The following is a 17,500-nucleotide window of genomic DNA, read 5'->3' on the forward strand; positions in this document are numbered from 1 at the left end:
TAAGCGTTTCAAAGACCAAGAGACCAATAAATACATTATCATATCAATATATAAACACAGAATAGATTTTTACAAGAGGTCAAATTGGTATGTAGATTCAAGATTAATTTTTTAAATTAAAAAAAAACAAAAACAAACAAAACAAAAAGAAACAATAATAATAATAATAATAAAAACAACAATAAAAACGTCTTAATCACAATCAGCATAATATGAAAACATAACTCATTCATCTTACATGTATTCAAAATGTTGGAGTTCTCTATCAAGAGCGTTTTATATTTAAATCAAGTGCATTTTATGTCCTGAGAGTACTTTGGATAAATGAGTTATGTCGAACATCTGTAGGAAACCTAGTGATACATATCTTAAAGTTGTCACTTTGTGTAAATGTAACCAAAGAATAACTAAAGAAATGTTTACGATTTATGTTGCTCAAACCATATAAAATGTTACAAAGCATGTTATAAGGTGGCATCTCTTTCTTCGATACTTGTGGGATGGAAGTTTAAATTTAATCAATCTCTCTTCATGAGACATAGTTTAAACCAGGTAGGTAGTTTGTTATATTTGCAATATTTGTCTCAAAAGTTGATTGTCTTTCTAAAGTAGGCACTAACTATGTTTCATATGATATAAGATGTATGAAAATTGTAGTTTTGTTTTTACAGTGTAGGAAAAATGTTTGATATGGAGAATATTTTGTATCAATTTGAGCGATTTAAATTTTAACAATGAGATGAAAATAATGGATTGCCAGACTGTAATCTAGACACAAATATAATATTTATATTCTTTGCTTTGGGAGAAATCCGTTTACAAAAAAAAACGTCTATTAAATGTGACAATTTCTATACGCTTTCAGTATATTACCGCACACTGACCCTTACCATCTCAAGATTTCTTATATTTAAAATTTCAAGACCCTCATCTTGTCAACAAATCTATCCAATCACATAGTTAGAGTGTGATGTCAAACCGCATAATTTCAATTTCTATGAAAATAACACCGCCCCCCCCCCTCCCCCGAAACTAAATTAAAAAAAAAATAAAGAAAAAGAAAAAGAAAACCCAACAAAACACAAACAAACGAACGAACGAACGTACAACAATTACAAAATAATTCAAGAATGTTTAAAAAAAACCCAACGAAAATAGCCACACCCCCCCCCCCCACCCAACCCCCCCCCCCCCCCCCAAAAAAAAAAAAAAACAACCCCAAAACAAAAACAACACAATTATAAAAAGAAAACATCAACAAAACCCAACAAACAAACAAATGAACAAACAAACTCAAAAAATGGTATCTACTGTACACGGATGGGTCTAAACTCCCGTGCTAGTGCTTCCAAAGAACTTGTTCGAAAACAAAATAATTAATTTTAAGAGAGTGCAAGCGGAATCCGAATTTTTATTAGCGCTAATCAATTGGGATAAGGTGAAATGCTATTGACTAAAGTGTGTCAATTTATCATGGCTTAATTGATTTCACAACAAGAGTTACTAGTATAAAATCGGCCTTACTTTAGGAAATTTTCAAAACATTTTAGCCATTTACTTGTTCAAAACAAAAGGATTTGTAGAACGCAGAGCCGACTATTGTGAGGCGTTGAGTCACTATTAATTATTCAAGGAATTATTTGCTGTTATATTTGTACAAATATTAAAGAAAGGCAGTTATATTCAGGATACAATGGAACTCTATCTTGAACTCACACAAAAACAGACACACACAAACATGTACAAACACACATGGACACTCACACGAAATGAGGTGATAGGGAGAGAAATAAATGGTGAAAAAGGTGACGAGAGAGAAATAAAGATACAGCCAGGAAGATTATAAGAGAGATAAAAAAAAGAGAGAAAGAGATCAAACACACGCACACACACACACACACATACACACACACACACACACACACAAAGAGAGAGAGAGAGAGAGAGAGAGAGAGAGAGAGAGAGAGAGAGAGAGAGAGAGAGAGAGAGGGGGGGGGGGGGGTAAGTAAGGGTGGGGGTTGGGGGGGGGGGTTACCTCACTTGGTCAAAATAAGCAAACCGGAGCATAGGAATGGGGATGGGGGTGGGGGAGTCAGTATAATATGTAACTCAAAGAATGAGCACGTCACCAGCAATCCTCTGGGGATTCCCCTTGATTTAGAGCGCGTGCCAACTCTTCCCAATCTCATTGTAAAACACACAAACACTGGCTTTAATGACATAAAGATGTGGGGGCAAGTCAAGAATAAAGTGGAATATGTGTTAATTATCACATCTGACTTAATTATTTACGCACCTTCTTAGATACTTTAACTACATAGTCAACAATGGCTTTCAATTTGAATTTCTTTACAGCTGGTTGGGTGGATTTCACTGGTAGTTGGGTATGCTTGCTTTTTCTCTTTGAAATTAAAATTAACTCCATAACGACAAGGCCGGTTTTCTTTCAGATTACAATATTTTCCATTTTTCTCTCAACTAAACTGTAATACATGTGGTTAGGTGAGACTTAAATTGAACTCCACTTTGAAAAGTTAAAGGTTGTTCTTTATATTGTCTTTGTTAGCCTTGAGTATTGCGGTCGTTCTTTGTTCTTCTTTCACGTGCTATACATTTAAAATTTTCATTTTTCTGAGACCCAAAGAAGCGGTTTATAGTTTTTTGTGTTTTATTTGCATTGATCCTCCTAACCTCTTTAATTATATGATTCTCTTTATTTAAAATAGAAAATGATATACATTGTAATTTCGGTTTCATTTTAATGTCTTGTTATTCAAAGTTTTGGATTTTCAATGAAGTAAGTACATGACACAATTACATTTAATGTTGTGGATGATGGCCTCTTTTCGGTAATTTCATTTGGCGACTATATATTAATGCTTACCTTCCAACATATCCAAATCAACCAAACTAACAAACAAATATTATTTCTGTTCTAAATTTCCTTATCTTTGCAACACTATCTGAGGAAATTTGAAAAATTAGTGATTAGTCGTCAACATGATATAATCTAGACTATATTGTGTTAGATCTTACAAACATCAAGCGACCAAACGTTTTCGTTTTTGAGTCAATTGTCATTGAAAAATATGTGTAAAAGGTTGCCATAATATCTTCATTACAAAGGGAAATACCCGCATGTCACTGATTGTAACATCAGAAACCTTCAATGGAGAATTGAAACATTCTATGAACTGGTAATTCATTTAATGAGCTTATTTAGAAAAGCAGATAAAAAGTCACGCTTTCCTGACAACGCAACCAACACGAATCACAATCTCCGGTATATTCACCATTCATCTTTACTTGTTGAATCAAAATAAGTATTCTAAAGCCATTAAATAAAGTATAATGAACGAGGCTACCCGCTCTTTAATAACCAGTATATTTTAGACACATTTATACAGCGTTTCGGAAAGTGATAGGGTAGAGAGCAGCATTGTATACGCTAGCTATGTAATGTGACCAAATTAAAACCCATAATTACTGTTTTGGGGGCCAGTCGGAGAGTGCGTTCCAACAAAATCACGGGTTTAAATCTTCTCAACCGATAGTTTTATTTGTCGCTTTTTACAGACACTTGTTTGGAATCTTTTACTCAGATCATCATTGATACAAACATCTGCTCCATTTCTTTTGTGTTTATTTATTCTCAAAAATCATTTAAGCACTGAGTGTGTCACCATTAAAGCTTTTGTGTGTGAATCCTATATATATATATATATATATATATATATATATATATATATATATATATATATATAATATATATATATAATTTGGAAATTGTTATGAAGGTTATTGCAAGGACAGCGATTTTAAACGGTTAAAACTTTTCATTATAACTTTTCCAGTTTAATTAAGATGAGCTCTTTTCATATCTCTATTTCCTTATTGAAATTATTTTTAGCAACGCAATCTTTTCTTCTTTTAGATAATTTGTGATGTTTTCTCGTGTTTCAATTATCAAATGCCTTAGTTGTAAATAAGATCAGAGGGGAGTCAGAAAGTTTCATGACCGAGTGCATTGGTGCTCTGCGTTTAGCCAAAATGCTCACAACATCCGCCAGCCGGTTATAAAGTGCCAAAACACAAAACTATGTGTAACCTTAAACGTTTATAGTCTGATTCATAGCATTTAGTACTATACATAATATGGCTGGCTAAAACAATTACAAAGAACTGAGTGGGTCAATATCGCTCGTTCTATAAAACCGAAACGGCTTACCTGATAAATTACTCTTTTGGTGTCATACGATCACGAGTCCAACGTAGTTTAAGCCTTCAAATCACATATGTGACCCTTCGCCTCAAAACGGTATTAAGTCGGGTTGATGTGTTGAAAATTGAATTTATAGCCAGAAATATCAGACTGTGATGTTGAGTTTGTATGTTTTATTGAGGAGAATGGCAACAATATTTTGCTGTGCTAATTCCAACAATTTATATTTTTGACCAGTTTAACATTTAATTTCCTTTTAAGCATCTGGTTCATTCCGACACAATACCGTTTTGAGACGATGGGTCACATATTATAGGTGCTCTATTTGGGGATGGACCTCAATAACAGTCTGCAATTATTCTTCAACTCTTAAAGAATACGAATACATTATCTTTTCAAAATGAAAATTCAGTTCTTGTAGAGATAGATAGATAGATAGATAGATAGATAGATAGAGAGAGAGAGAGAGAGAGAGAGAGAGAGAGAGAGAGAGAGAGAGAGAGAGAGAGAGCCCGTAGAGGCTTTGGGGGAGGGGGGGGGGGCAGTTACTTTGTTTTTAATTTAATAACTTTGCACACTGATATAAGTAAACTTGCTTTACCCAGTGAAATTCAATGCAATGGGACACGCATTATGTCTTTTAAAACTTCAAAATTTGCTAGACCCGGTCTAGATATATTATGACGTCATAAAAATGTGGCTGATATTTTTGTACTCTAGTTATCTACATCAAACCATAAAAAGTTTCAACTTTCTGAAAAATCTAGCTTATATTCCTAACCAGTCAGTCAGTGTGATATCAGTGTCGATGCAATCGACTCGTTCCTGAACATTTATTGATGGAACGTTTACACTCTAGTCTTGCATTGCATTAAAGGCTTAATTATGTTCTCGGAACAGTTGAAAGTGTTTTGCACTTTTTTGTAATGGAAACCACAATTATTCACGTATCGTCCTCATAGCTAAAGTAAAAGTTTATGTTGACTGAGCCGATTATAGATTTTTTGAAACCTACTAACTCCCACGTATAGTTTAAAAAAAAAAAGAAGCAAAATGGCGCTGTGATTGAGTTGGTTTGTTTCTCTTCACCACAAAACCTCGCTTAAAAATATAAGCAAATCAACAAGACAAAATAAACAAACTGACCAATGTTTATTCGACGTTTTGAAAGTTTTTGTCACCTTATAAATGTCGGATTATTTTGAACACTTTTTATTGAAATATTATATCCACAAATTTGAATAATTGGGTTTGATTGCGGTAAAAATTCAGACTTGTATAATTGATAGTCTGGCGGCTGCAGGCTTCTAAACTTTTCCATTTTTTCCCTCGCACCCGATATATTGACCGAATTGTTAAAGAAGATATAAATACTCTAGTGAGTCTAAAATCTACTTTGGATCATAGTGTTTGGTTCCTGTAACACGAGCTCCTCACAGTAATGGAGTCATGGATTTTTGGAAACTAGATCTGCCTATTCAATGGAATCAATGTTATAACGTTGAGGTTACTTATGGCAGTCAGATCGAATCGTGGTATTATGTCAACACAATGTCAACACAACAGCAACGATCTGAAATATAACAACATTATATTATGTATTATGGACCGATAGTCTGCTTCAGTATCATATAAAAACAATCAAACTCTTTTCATATTTTTGATTTGAGTACTTCGATCCTGAACTGGAAGGCGTGATACAAGCTTGTTTAATCACTACGTGTGTAGAATAGTGGAATGAAGTTTTCGCCTCGAAATTTTCAGAACGGTACTTCCGTGAGGCAAATAATGTAACGATATTGACAATTAATAAATTATTCAGTTTCGTGATGTACTGATAATCTTCTAATGAATTTGTATAACTCAAGTTTGAATCATTTGGAATAAATAAACACCCATCTATACTACTCTTTAATTGTGGCTTATGATAAGTGACAAAGTAAATCTGGGCGCATTCAACCAAAATCAACTGCGAAAACTACTAGACATAATATTGTTCAGAAAAAGTGTGGAGCGGACATTTGTATCAATAGCCGCCAAAATAACAACGTTACGGTGGTTATAATTTGATTGATTTATCTTCATTAGTTTCTGTGGTGAGATAACAAACTAAACTACAAGATTTGCAAAATGTGAGGTAATGAAAATTAATTTATAGAAAAACTACAAGAAAACGATGGTATTCTTCATCCATGAAACCCGTTGCAATGATGAAATTACATAATTCTCCAATTTTTCAGTTTAAACATAGAAGCTATGTGAAATTATCATAGAAAATATGAAAAAAAACCCCCAAAGAATGACAATAGAAAATCAGAGCAACTTAGAGAATTTTTGGCAAAAGGTGGTGGACCCACATTGAAAGCAAGATTGAACTCAGCGATAAAAACAAAATAAAAATTTCATAACAATAAATCCTGCCGCTTGTCAAGCTTAATATTCAGGAAAACGCAATCCACAGAATTGTAAACCCAATTCGAAATCGGTTTTGAAAAAGAAAAGTCTCAACTTGATCAATATAACAAATAAGTCTTGGAAACATATTATAGGGAATCACTGAGAGAAAAAAAAAACAATCATAAAGAAAACAAAACAAACTTGCGATTAAGTGATAAAATAGTACCCAAAAAAAATAGAAAATTTCCACTAACAAATCATAGTAATATTTGACATAATATTATAAGTATTCTTCAAAACCTTTTATTTTTTCATAAATCGAAAAAATTGAATGTTTTGTTTATTCATCTTAACTACGCCACTACCACATCATCTCATTCATCTGTGGTGTTTCATTCATCCTGTTTTTTTATAAGGGAAAACCCGAAACGTTCATTTGATCTGTTTTTGTAATTAAATTGAAGCTTACATTCAATTTCACATTATTATTTATTTGTACATAATATTACATTGAGTTCAATGGAGTGTATCTAGTTACCAAAATGAAAATCTAAATTTTGAAACTTATGGGTTCCATCCTATCATTTCACAGCCATGTCTCCAGTCAGATATTCATCAAAGACGCGCAGGAATAGTCACACCAGTTCCAACCGCCATCGTAATCGTTATCGCCATCGTCGTGATTTGAATGAAGACCTATTCGATGAAGACGAAGACTACAGACGTGATCGACCAACAGAGAAACCATTGTCGCCAGATTCTCTCTGGAAGGAACTTCAGTTCCAGAGGTATCTAAGAAGTCGCATACGTAAGAATATGCAGGCCAAAGCACGAGTTGTGGATGAAAAAGGTCGGCCAGTCACCCTGGCTGAGAGAATAATACGTCAAAAGCTATTGAAGTCCAAGGATGAGGCTACAGCAACACAAGACGAGGTAAGGATTTGACATAAACAGTTTCAATGATTAATAATATGAAATGCTGATCTTACATGCTGTTATTGTTCGACTGATATAGCGAGTAGAAACTGCGTGTATTTTACTTTAACACATATCTACCATCAGTACTCTAATGCTATAATTTACCGAGTTGGCATTGAAAAGCCCCATTGGAAGTAACCCCGATCCTATGTTTATTGTCTCGATTTTATCATTGTCGTCTTGGTACACACCATATCGTCTTGGTACACACCATATCGTCCTGGTACACACCATAGCATTATAATGAGGTCATTGTCAATAAAGGGCGTTGCCAGGCGAAACTACTAAAATCAATAATTATTCCCATCAACAAATTCTAATGTATAACCAGGGATTCAACTTTCAATTCACCTCAGCTGTCAGCTCTCCTACTAGAGTGTGTGGGTAAGCAGGGGGCTGGGGGGGGGGGGGGGGGGGGGGGGGGGGGGGGGGTTGGCGGTACTGGTTGGAAAATGTTTTGAGCCCGACACATTATTTGCTACAAATACTACTACTACTACTACTACTACTACTACTACTACTACTACTACTACTACTACTACTACTACTACTACTACTACTACTACTACTACTACTACTACTACTACTACTACTACTACTACTACTACTACTACTACTACTACTACTACTACTACTACTACTACTACTACTACTACTGGTATTATTCGACCCTCCCCTCTTAACGCGTAATGATATCAAATTTTACAAAAATGATTAGATAGTGTCATCAGATTATCAAGCGTTTAATTTAACTAAAATTAGTTGGTTTTAAAAAAGGCTGCCTCTATTCTCACACCCCCCCCCCCCCCCCCCCGGCCGATTGGATTACCGAAAAAAACGTCGCCGGCTTTTTGCGATTTGGATTTGATTGATTTTTTAAAAATTGTGCAACTTGTGACAAGAAACTTAACAAATTACTGCATTACAACCTTTGGATTAAACATACAACAATTGTGGACTACTTTTTATACTATTATGAAGACTAGCATCCCGGGGGTGAGAATAGTCACTTCGTTTTAAAAAAGAAGTATTGTTGAAAGATTTTTGAAAATGTTTTTTTTATGCATAGGTAGCGAAATCGGAATCATTTTATGGGTAGAATAAATTATTTACAGAAAACTATGTGTAACCTTAACAGTTTGTTAGAGAGAGAGTTTAGTGAGAAGTAATCACCCATTGAAGATTGAAAGATGCGAAAATTTGAGCCAAGATTAAATTAGTATATTCCAAATAATCATGAGCGAGAGGATGTATATGTGCGGTTATGTGGTCTTATGGTATGACACTCGCTTTCGGATCGGAAGGTCCTTGGTTCCTCACTCGGCGCATAGTTGAGTCCTTGGAAAAGGCCCATTACTCACATTCTCTCACCGCACTCAGGTGTAAAATTAGTACCTGGCCGCTAACAGCGTTGTCTTTGTCGAAAAAAAAAATGTAATATCGCCCAACAGGCGCCATGTGTTGTTCTATATGTTACGTGTTGCTGTTGGTCAGGGAAGTTTTTTATAGTGCTTTGAGCACGTTTAGTGGATATTGCGCTATATAAAAGTTCAATTAAAAAGTACATTTTTATCGACTTGCACATACATATCGACATAGATACGCATCGTCTGCTATTATTGTTAGTTTATCTGGGCTATTAAACCCCTATTGCCTCTCCAGTTTTCTCGTCTCTGTATTTCAGTCTCAGGAGGTCTTTCACGAGTTACGCATTATTTCTTCTTACGTTATCGTATCTTATAACGTATGACTCGATCGGAATTTTTAAAAAAAATTCTTACGTTTGTTCTCTCTCACAATCGTGATAATCGCTCATAGTTTCCTCGATAACTCCTACGTCTTGCAAGCCGACGGATTGGTAACGAAAGGTTACGGTCGAGATTTATCTATGCTCAACACCCCCCCCCCCCCCCCCCCACACACACACACACCCTCCCCGTTCACCGATCAGTAATTGGGTTGCTGGGTTTGTTAGATATTGTGAAACATACTTTGTAATAAGATACCTTCATATCCAGAGGTAGTTAACAATGCTGTCATTTTAATGGTACAGTAACCCAAATAGACTACGGTTCCATGGGTTAAAAAGACGGAGTTTATCTCGGTTACTGTACCATTAAAATAACAGCATTGTTAGCTACCTCCTGGATACACAGCATTTAAATGCCTATTAAATGCAATAATATTATATCGTCGGCACTCTCAAGCATGGCACCTCAAGGGGTTGTTTTTAGCTCGATTGTTATCTTTGTCAATTTGACAGAACTGTTCGTGTTGATATTAAAAAAAAACACCAAAAAAAAAACTCCCAACTTTTGACTACATTTCATTATCTTACGCAATGACGACATATATGGAGCAGCATCAAGTTAGTTACCTTTTTGTCTGTAACGGTAACTGGACGTACAGCCTATTAACCATCGAATGAGATGACATCCAATGACGTAGGCAGCTAGAACTCTTCACGACCATGCATGCATTTGTTTTCAACTCGAGGACGATAGAGTTGCATCCCGTCACTTACAGACATTTTGGAGAGAGATAGATAGATAGAGAGAGAGAGAGAGAGAGAGAGAGAGGGGAGAGAGAGAGAGAGAGAGAGAGAGAGAGAGAGAGAGATGTGCTCTTTACTAATTATTTATTCGAGTGTCCAAATGCGAAAACACTCGGTCATTAAAAATACTGCAATATTGACGCTCCCCCCCCCCCCCCCCCCCCAAAAAAAAAAAAAAAAAAAAAAAAAAAAAAAAAAAAAAAAAAACCACAAAAAAAAAAAACCCCCCCCCCCCCCAAAAAAAAAAAAAAAAAAAAAAAAAAACAACAAAAAAACTTAATAAAAACAAAACAGAAAACAAAAAAACCAACAGCCGCAAACAGACCATACAATTAAACAATTCCGATCGTTGCGACGGAAGGAACCCAGTTATCGATTGCACAGATGGCCTTTGTATGTTACAATATTATAGTATATTATATTAAGTTATATTATAGCGTTTGAATAACGTTCCTAACGAATTTTGCTAAGTCGTCTCCTTGCGTCCCGATTCTTGAGAGGAAAGGAGAGCTATTTTGCAAAACTGACAAATAGTCTGTTACAGTCTACAATTTTGAGAACGTTTATTTCACTGCGATTAAAATAAAATATTATAAAATGACATCCAATTTGCCCAAAATTTTAAAATTTGAGACAACTTTTAAGTCCCAAAATCTGAGAATTTTTGACAAGTGGAGGTTATTTTCATTGATGGATATATCTATGATGTAAATGTTTTCTAGCCAAGATAACAACAACAAAAAAGCATTTTATCGATGTATAGCAGGCTATGGTGATATTTAATTTATGAAAGTAAATAGCAACACGTCGGCCAGCGGCTTTGATTTACCGCACAGCCATCGTTTATAAGTCAATATCCATTAGTTTTATCAAGAGACGAGAAATCTTTCTGTGAATTAATCAATGACATGTTTCATAGCAAAATTAATAGATTATCTGTGATTAAAATTAAAATTACGGCACAAACTATTTTTCAACATACAACAAATCTAGACGATATTATAACAATACAACGATCAGCAACGATGATACTGATGATGGTGATAATGATAATAATAATAATAATAATAATAATAATAATAATAATAATAATAATAATAATAATAATAATAATAATAATAATAATAATAATAATAATATAATACTAAAATAAAAGAAGAAGAGATAATAAATAATGATAATAGCAACAATAATAATGATGATGATGATATAATAATAATAATAATAATAATAATAATATAATAATAATAATGATAATAATAATAATAATAATAATAATAATAATAATAAATAATAATAATAATAATAATAATAATAATAATAATAATAATAATACTAATAACAATGATAATAATAATAATAATAATAATAATAATAATAATAATAATAATAATAATAATAATAATAATAATAATAATAATAACAACAATAATAATAATAATAATAATAATAATAATAATAATAATAATAATAATAATAATAATAATAATAATAATAATAATAATAATAATAATAATAATAATTGCAATTACAATCATAGTTATTATCTTCAAGAAAAAGATATCTTATTCGTGAAAAGGTTCCCTATATTTGAGTTATTTAAAGTCTTAAATCTGCATCCAATAATCTTCAGTATTAGATAGTGTGCAAGGCTCTAGATATGCAGGACAAAGAAATTCCTTTATGTGATAAACTGCGTTAACAGAATGATTAACAATTTCACGGATGAATGCGTTGCTGTAAGATGAAACGTGACTGTGACATAGGATACTGCCGAGAGGAACTGTTATGAACATTTTCCATCTACCCATTTGTATTTCTTGTCCGGATTTTGATCCGTGGATATGTGATTTGATTTGATAAAGATAAATGTCTGTAGACGTCTAATTGATTTTGGAATTCTATTGTGGTTGAGATAAGAGAAATCCCACCAGGTGAGAATTGCTTCATTAACCTCTAAAATTATAGTAAGCCATTCCACGTTGGCCATGAAGAGCAGGTTCCCCACTAACATCTCTCAAGGCCCATATCCATTTAATCTTCTACAGCAGATAAGAGATGGATCCAGGTGCGAAAATCATTTATCCAAGGACACAATGTAGGGCCAAAATTTGACAAATTTTGATCCTTTTCTTTTATTTTAATGGGTTTTAAGGCGCTTGCAACAACTTGCTACATCTCAATGTGTGTGGTGTTTGAGTTGCCTAAGCATGAAACAAAAATTGTGTAAAATTTTATCTAACAAAAATGAATGTTTCAACCCCAAAAAGGAGAGCAAAATATAGGCTGTTTTTTTTAGTTGAGCGGCTCTGAAATTGAAATAACCGAAAACGAATCTTCACATTGACAATCTTTCTTGTTTCTTTGTGGATGATAGTTATGGAACATTACGCTATATGAAAAGAATTAGAAATTAGAGGCATTATCACAAACGAAAGTGAAGTAGATTTATTTAAGCAGGTTTGGAATCTGGGCGTCATCTTCAATGAAAATATATATCCATGTCATTCCACGTAAACAGGGTTTGTATAATATCTTTAAGTTTTGATAAAAAGATAAATTAACCGAAATTGTCCCTATAATTAATTTTGTTTCATTTGTATTATCAAAACATGCTTATTGCAATTTCCTACTGTCTTCATTGAAACTTAATTGGTAATTTGCAACAAAATTCAGCAGCATGTATAACATATCAAACAAGAAATTACGACCATATCCCCCTCCTTTGGAAAATTTTTACTGGCTTCCCGTCCACTATAGAATTTATTATTAAGATTGCTTATTAGCCTTCAGCACCTTCTCCCCATTTCTTTCTGATCTCAAACCTCAAGCATTAAACAGAAGCTTTCAGTCATGAAGAGACACCGATCTGTTATTTGTTCCACAAACCCAAATCTAAATCTTCCAGTGGTTTTTCTTTTCAGTGTTACGGTCCTAAACTTTGGAATACCCTACCTCAACCAATAGAAAAATGAAGAATTTCTCAAAATTTAAATTTGCTTTAAAAACTCATTTCCCCCCAATTGATTTGCACCACGCTGATATTATGTTTGTATACAACTATTTTAGAAATTTGTTCTTTGATCCATGTTTTACTTGATTTCTTGTGCTCTTGAAGTAATTCTTATCTGTAAAGCGCTTTGAGATGTTAAGCCACGGAAAGTGCCCAATAAGTGTCACTCATCATCATCATCATCATCATCATCATCATCATCATCATCATCATCATCATTATTATTATTATTATTATTATTATTATTATTATTATTATTATTATTATTATTATTATTATTATTATTATTATTATTATTATTATTATTATTCAGCAGAACCCTTAATTGTTGATATCAGTTATTAATTGTTGTTATCAGTAGTTGTTATTTGTTGTTATCTCGACAAAGATATATACGCTCAAAATCGTCACCCTCTCGACTTCATCTGGGACCGACCTCATTGCTTGTAAAGCGAGTGCTCTACCACCTGAGCTATTGGGACCCCCGACAGTAAATAGGATCCAGTATTCATTAATTACAATGGATGTTATGGATCCAAATTGTTGTTTTTTAAAAATTGAAATAATTACGCAAAGTATATATTTTGTTTCTTCTCTTAATACTACGAAAAAGCATATCATCTTTACAGTTTCTCTGCTAAATTGTTATTTATCTTTTGCCCAAATCTTATGTACACGATTTCAATCAAAATCTGAATGAATTTCCTACATATTCAAAAATCGAAATGTTTTTAATTGAAATTGTCTGTTTGATATTTCAATTTTATAACCATTCATATTAAAATATCCCACCCTTTTTAGTCACTATATTCAACTTTGTGCAATTTCTTTTGAAGTCAACATCAGATTTGTTGTATACAGTACTTCATGGTTCCATCAACACTTTTGACACAATTCACATACAGCCGTGTTGAATGGAGCACTCGCTTCACGCGCAAAGGGACCAAAATCAATCCCTGGTGCAGTCGATATTTTTTTCTGACCCCCTGACCACTCAACAGTGATTGTGTAGCTGGTTCTCTCAGAGCTGGCAGAAAATATTTCGAGAAAGACTAGCGTCCTATCCAAGGGATAGCAAGTAACTGTTATTGTCCGTTTCACGCTAAAGAAAAAGGGATAAAATCCGACTCCATGGGCCTCATGGCTCTGAAGGGCTACCTACAACCTATACAAAAAACAAAAACATAATAAAACAAAACAAAACAACAACAAAAAACAAAAAACAAAAAAAAAAAAAAAAAAAAACAACCCCCCCCCCCAAAAAAAAAAAAATCCAGACGTAGTTAAATATTAATAAACTGATGCTATAAAATCCATTAAAATTCATTGTTGCTATCGATGCCAATTTGAGATGATATGACAAACATTTAAAGAAATTAATATAAATAACAACACATAAAAATATCTGAGACCTCATTCGGGAAGAAAGTGTAGAATTCACTGTAAGATGTACCACAATCAACATGCATATATAAATATATACACGTCGTGCACAATATATTTTGAAAACGAAAAAGGAAAGAAAACAAGGATAAATATAAATAAAGTAAAGTTTAAAACAGGAAATGAACGAAGGAAAGAAGACGGCAATAAATATACTAATTTAATAAAGAAAACATAAACACAACAAAACAAACCAAAAAAAAAAAAAAAAAAAAAAAGTAAAAACGCGAAATCATATTTTTTGTAACAACTCAATGTTTTGTATGCGCATGCGCATGGTTGGGTGGGTGTCTATAATATTATTATAACGGCCGGAGATGACCCAGAACTAGAACAATGGGTATATCCATTTTCATTATTGTTAATGTACGCAATACCATTAAGATTTTAAACAGATCAACTATTGCAATAACAATAATCACGTAGGCGTTAATATAACATTTTTCGTTGTCGTCGTCACCACCACCACCACCATTATCATCATCATCATCATTATCATCATCATTATCATCATCATCATCATCATCATCATCATCATCATCATCATCATCATCATCATCGTCATCATAATCACTTCCACCACCACCACCACCTCGCGGCGAGGACGAGAGACGCATGCGCACAACCAACATGACGTTCTCTCTCTAATAACAGATTGCGCATCGTGGCTCTAACGGGGCCCATTAGAGATAGACGACGATTGGGATTGTTTGGAAGCTTTAACCCTTTGCCCACTAGTCATTATGACATCCGAAATGCTATTGCCGTCCACATCTACGCCAGAATAGAAATAGAGGGTGGAGCCTACCATGATATAACATTTTATCGATCCCTAATTTCATCATATCAGTTCTGTCCACTGACAGGTGGGTGGGCTTCGCTTTCAAGAACTTATGTCCTTATATGAAATCCTGAGTTTTTGACCTATCAACGATTACTCTTTTGATAGCTTGCTTGTCAACATGAGTCAGCTCAGCCCTTGATTTATGTACAAGCATCACAGGCGGTATATGTTGTGTAACTTCAAAGACCACGGTTGACCGAAAGCGATGAATGGGAGCCATTGTCTACTGATAGTACTGGTCTGCTCACAGCCAAAGCTCGATACATTCTACGGGGCCTTTCGTTTTTTTTCTCTATATAACAGTACCCCTGTCGTCAGGCTGTAATGATATGCAGATGTCGGTGACAATCAAAGGCATTCCTTTCTCGTCTTTCCCCAACCGTTTCCCCATCGGGTGGGGAAGTGATGTCACTTTTACGTCATCAAAGAAATTCCTTAACTGACCGGCTCACCAGTAAGACGACCGTTCTCCCGACTATGCTGTCTTTAAAGTAATGGATACGGTTAAGATACTGCTATTTACTGCGAAGATACTTTTTCCCCACACAAAAACGGTCAAATTTCACCCATATACACAAGTTGCAGCTTGAAAAGGAAAGGCAACTAGTAGAATACTGCTATTTTGCTAGGAAGAAGTGTCAAGAAGTTAAGTCATAGTTGGTGTGTGGGTAGTGCTGCCAGATGGCCACATGTATGATCAAAATTGACACACAGAGAATCGCGTATACATTATAAATTAAAATTTTCTTTTTAAAAAATAAAAACAAGTCTTTTCCTAGGTTAGTCCATAAAAAAAATCAAAATCGATGTCTTTTAAGGAGGTCATTGAAGTGTTTGGCCACGTGGGGTTCTATTTGGTCACTTTTGCAGTCTAAATTGGCTTCGAAGAACTCTGGCCATCTGGCATCCCTGTTTGTGAGAACAGAAGTTTAAGTATAAAACAATCTGCATGTTTGCCTCTTCAGTTTGTAAACTTCCAAAGCAAGCGGTTGTGTATCATTCGTTTTTAAATGGAATTGTTATAATTGATAGATTTCAGTGGATTACACGATGTGCAACTGTGCTTATGGTAGTCATTATCACATCAATATGTTTTGACTTTGATTCCTAACATGTTACATTTACATGTTCTTGAAGTCAGTTAAAATTACAGGATCAAATAAAAATATATAGAAATACATGTCGCATAACCAAAGCATAATAATAATATTACTATAACCTCCCTGAGTCAGAACTAATCATAGTCATAGTGAGAGTCATAGAAAATAGAACGATTCAAGTGAAATTAATTCATTATTTGTGATGGAACACGGATTACACTAACTACAGAAATAGAAATGGTGAGTCTTGACCAAATAAAATCCGAAACTTTTGTGTACGTAAACCTTGTAACACACACTTTTGAACAAAAAACACCCCCTCCCCCATACAACCCCCCCCCCCCCCCCACACACACAACACACACACCCCCCCCCCCCCCCCCCCCCTTTTTTCCACCTCTCTTCCCAACGCAACATCATACATTCTCAATACGAATTGAACTAGTGAGGTGGAGTCTACATTCATTGTGATTTGTTTGGGTAATTAAAAAATGAATCTCCTTCCACTGCTCCCCCCCCCCACCCCAACCTCTCTCTCTCTCTCTCTCTCTCTCTCTCTCTCACTTCTCTCTCTCACACACACACACACACACACACACACACACACACACTCACATTCACTAATTGACGCAATGACAATCATAAATTAGGCAATGACGGATCAAATGTAGCGTGCACTATTTATTGGCTTTGTCTATCTTGCCCTCCTCTTCTCCCAAACCTCTCATCTCCTCTTGACTTGAATATGCGGATGACTGGGTTTTTATTGACTTATCATGAGTAATTAATGGTCAATATACTAAATAGCTGGTGTCTGGAAACTGAACGTCAATAATGGCATTTTTCAGACTTAGTTTTTGTTCTCTACCTATCTCTCTGTCCGCAGTCTATGTTGGTTCCTCTCTCTCTCTCTCTCTCTCTCTCTCTCTCTCTCTCTTCTCTCTCTCTC

At 34.4% G+C, this 17,500-nt stretch overlaps 2 protein-coding genes across 2 annotated transcripts in view; one reads left to right on the forward strand and one right to left on the reverse strand.

The window, feature by feature from the left end:
• LOC144972596 (uncharacterized) overlaps positions 1 to 17,500 on the reverse strand; it is a 277,443-nt gene that overhangs the window by 172,487 nt on the left and 87,456 nt on the right. The gene's annotated exons all lie outside the window — the stretch shown is intronic.
• The window catches only part of LOC144973885 (uncharacterized), a 41,729-nt gene that overhangs the window by 5,596 nt on the left and 18,633 nt on the right, over positions 1 to 17,500 (forward strand). Inside the window, exon 2 of the mRNA XM_078916772.1 lies at positions 7,212 to 7,552. Coding sequence (XP_078772898.1) covers positions 7,212 to 7,552 — 341 coding nt within the window. The remainder of the gene's footprint in view (positions 1 to 7,211; positions 7,553 to 17,500) is intronic.

This window comes from Berghia stephanieae, chromosome 5 (assembly GCF_034508935.2).
Source record: "Berghia stephanieae isolate SIO BIC M18660-M18661 chromosome 5, UCSD_Bste_1.3, whole genome shotgun sequence".
In the NCBI taxonomy this organism is placed as follows: Eukaryota; Metazoa; Mollusca; class Gastropoda; order Nudibranchia; family Aeolidiidae; genus Berghia; species Berghia stephanieae.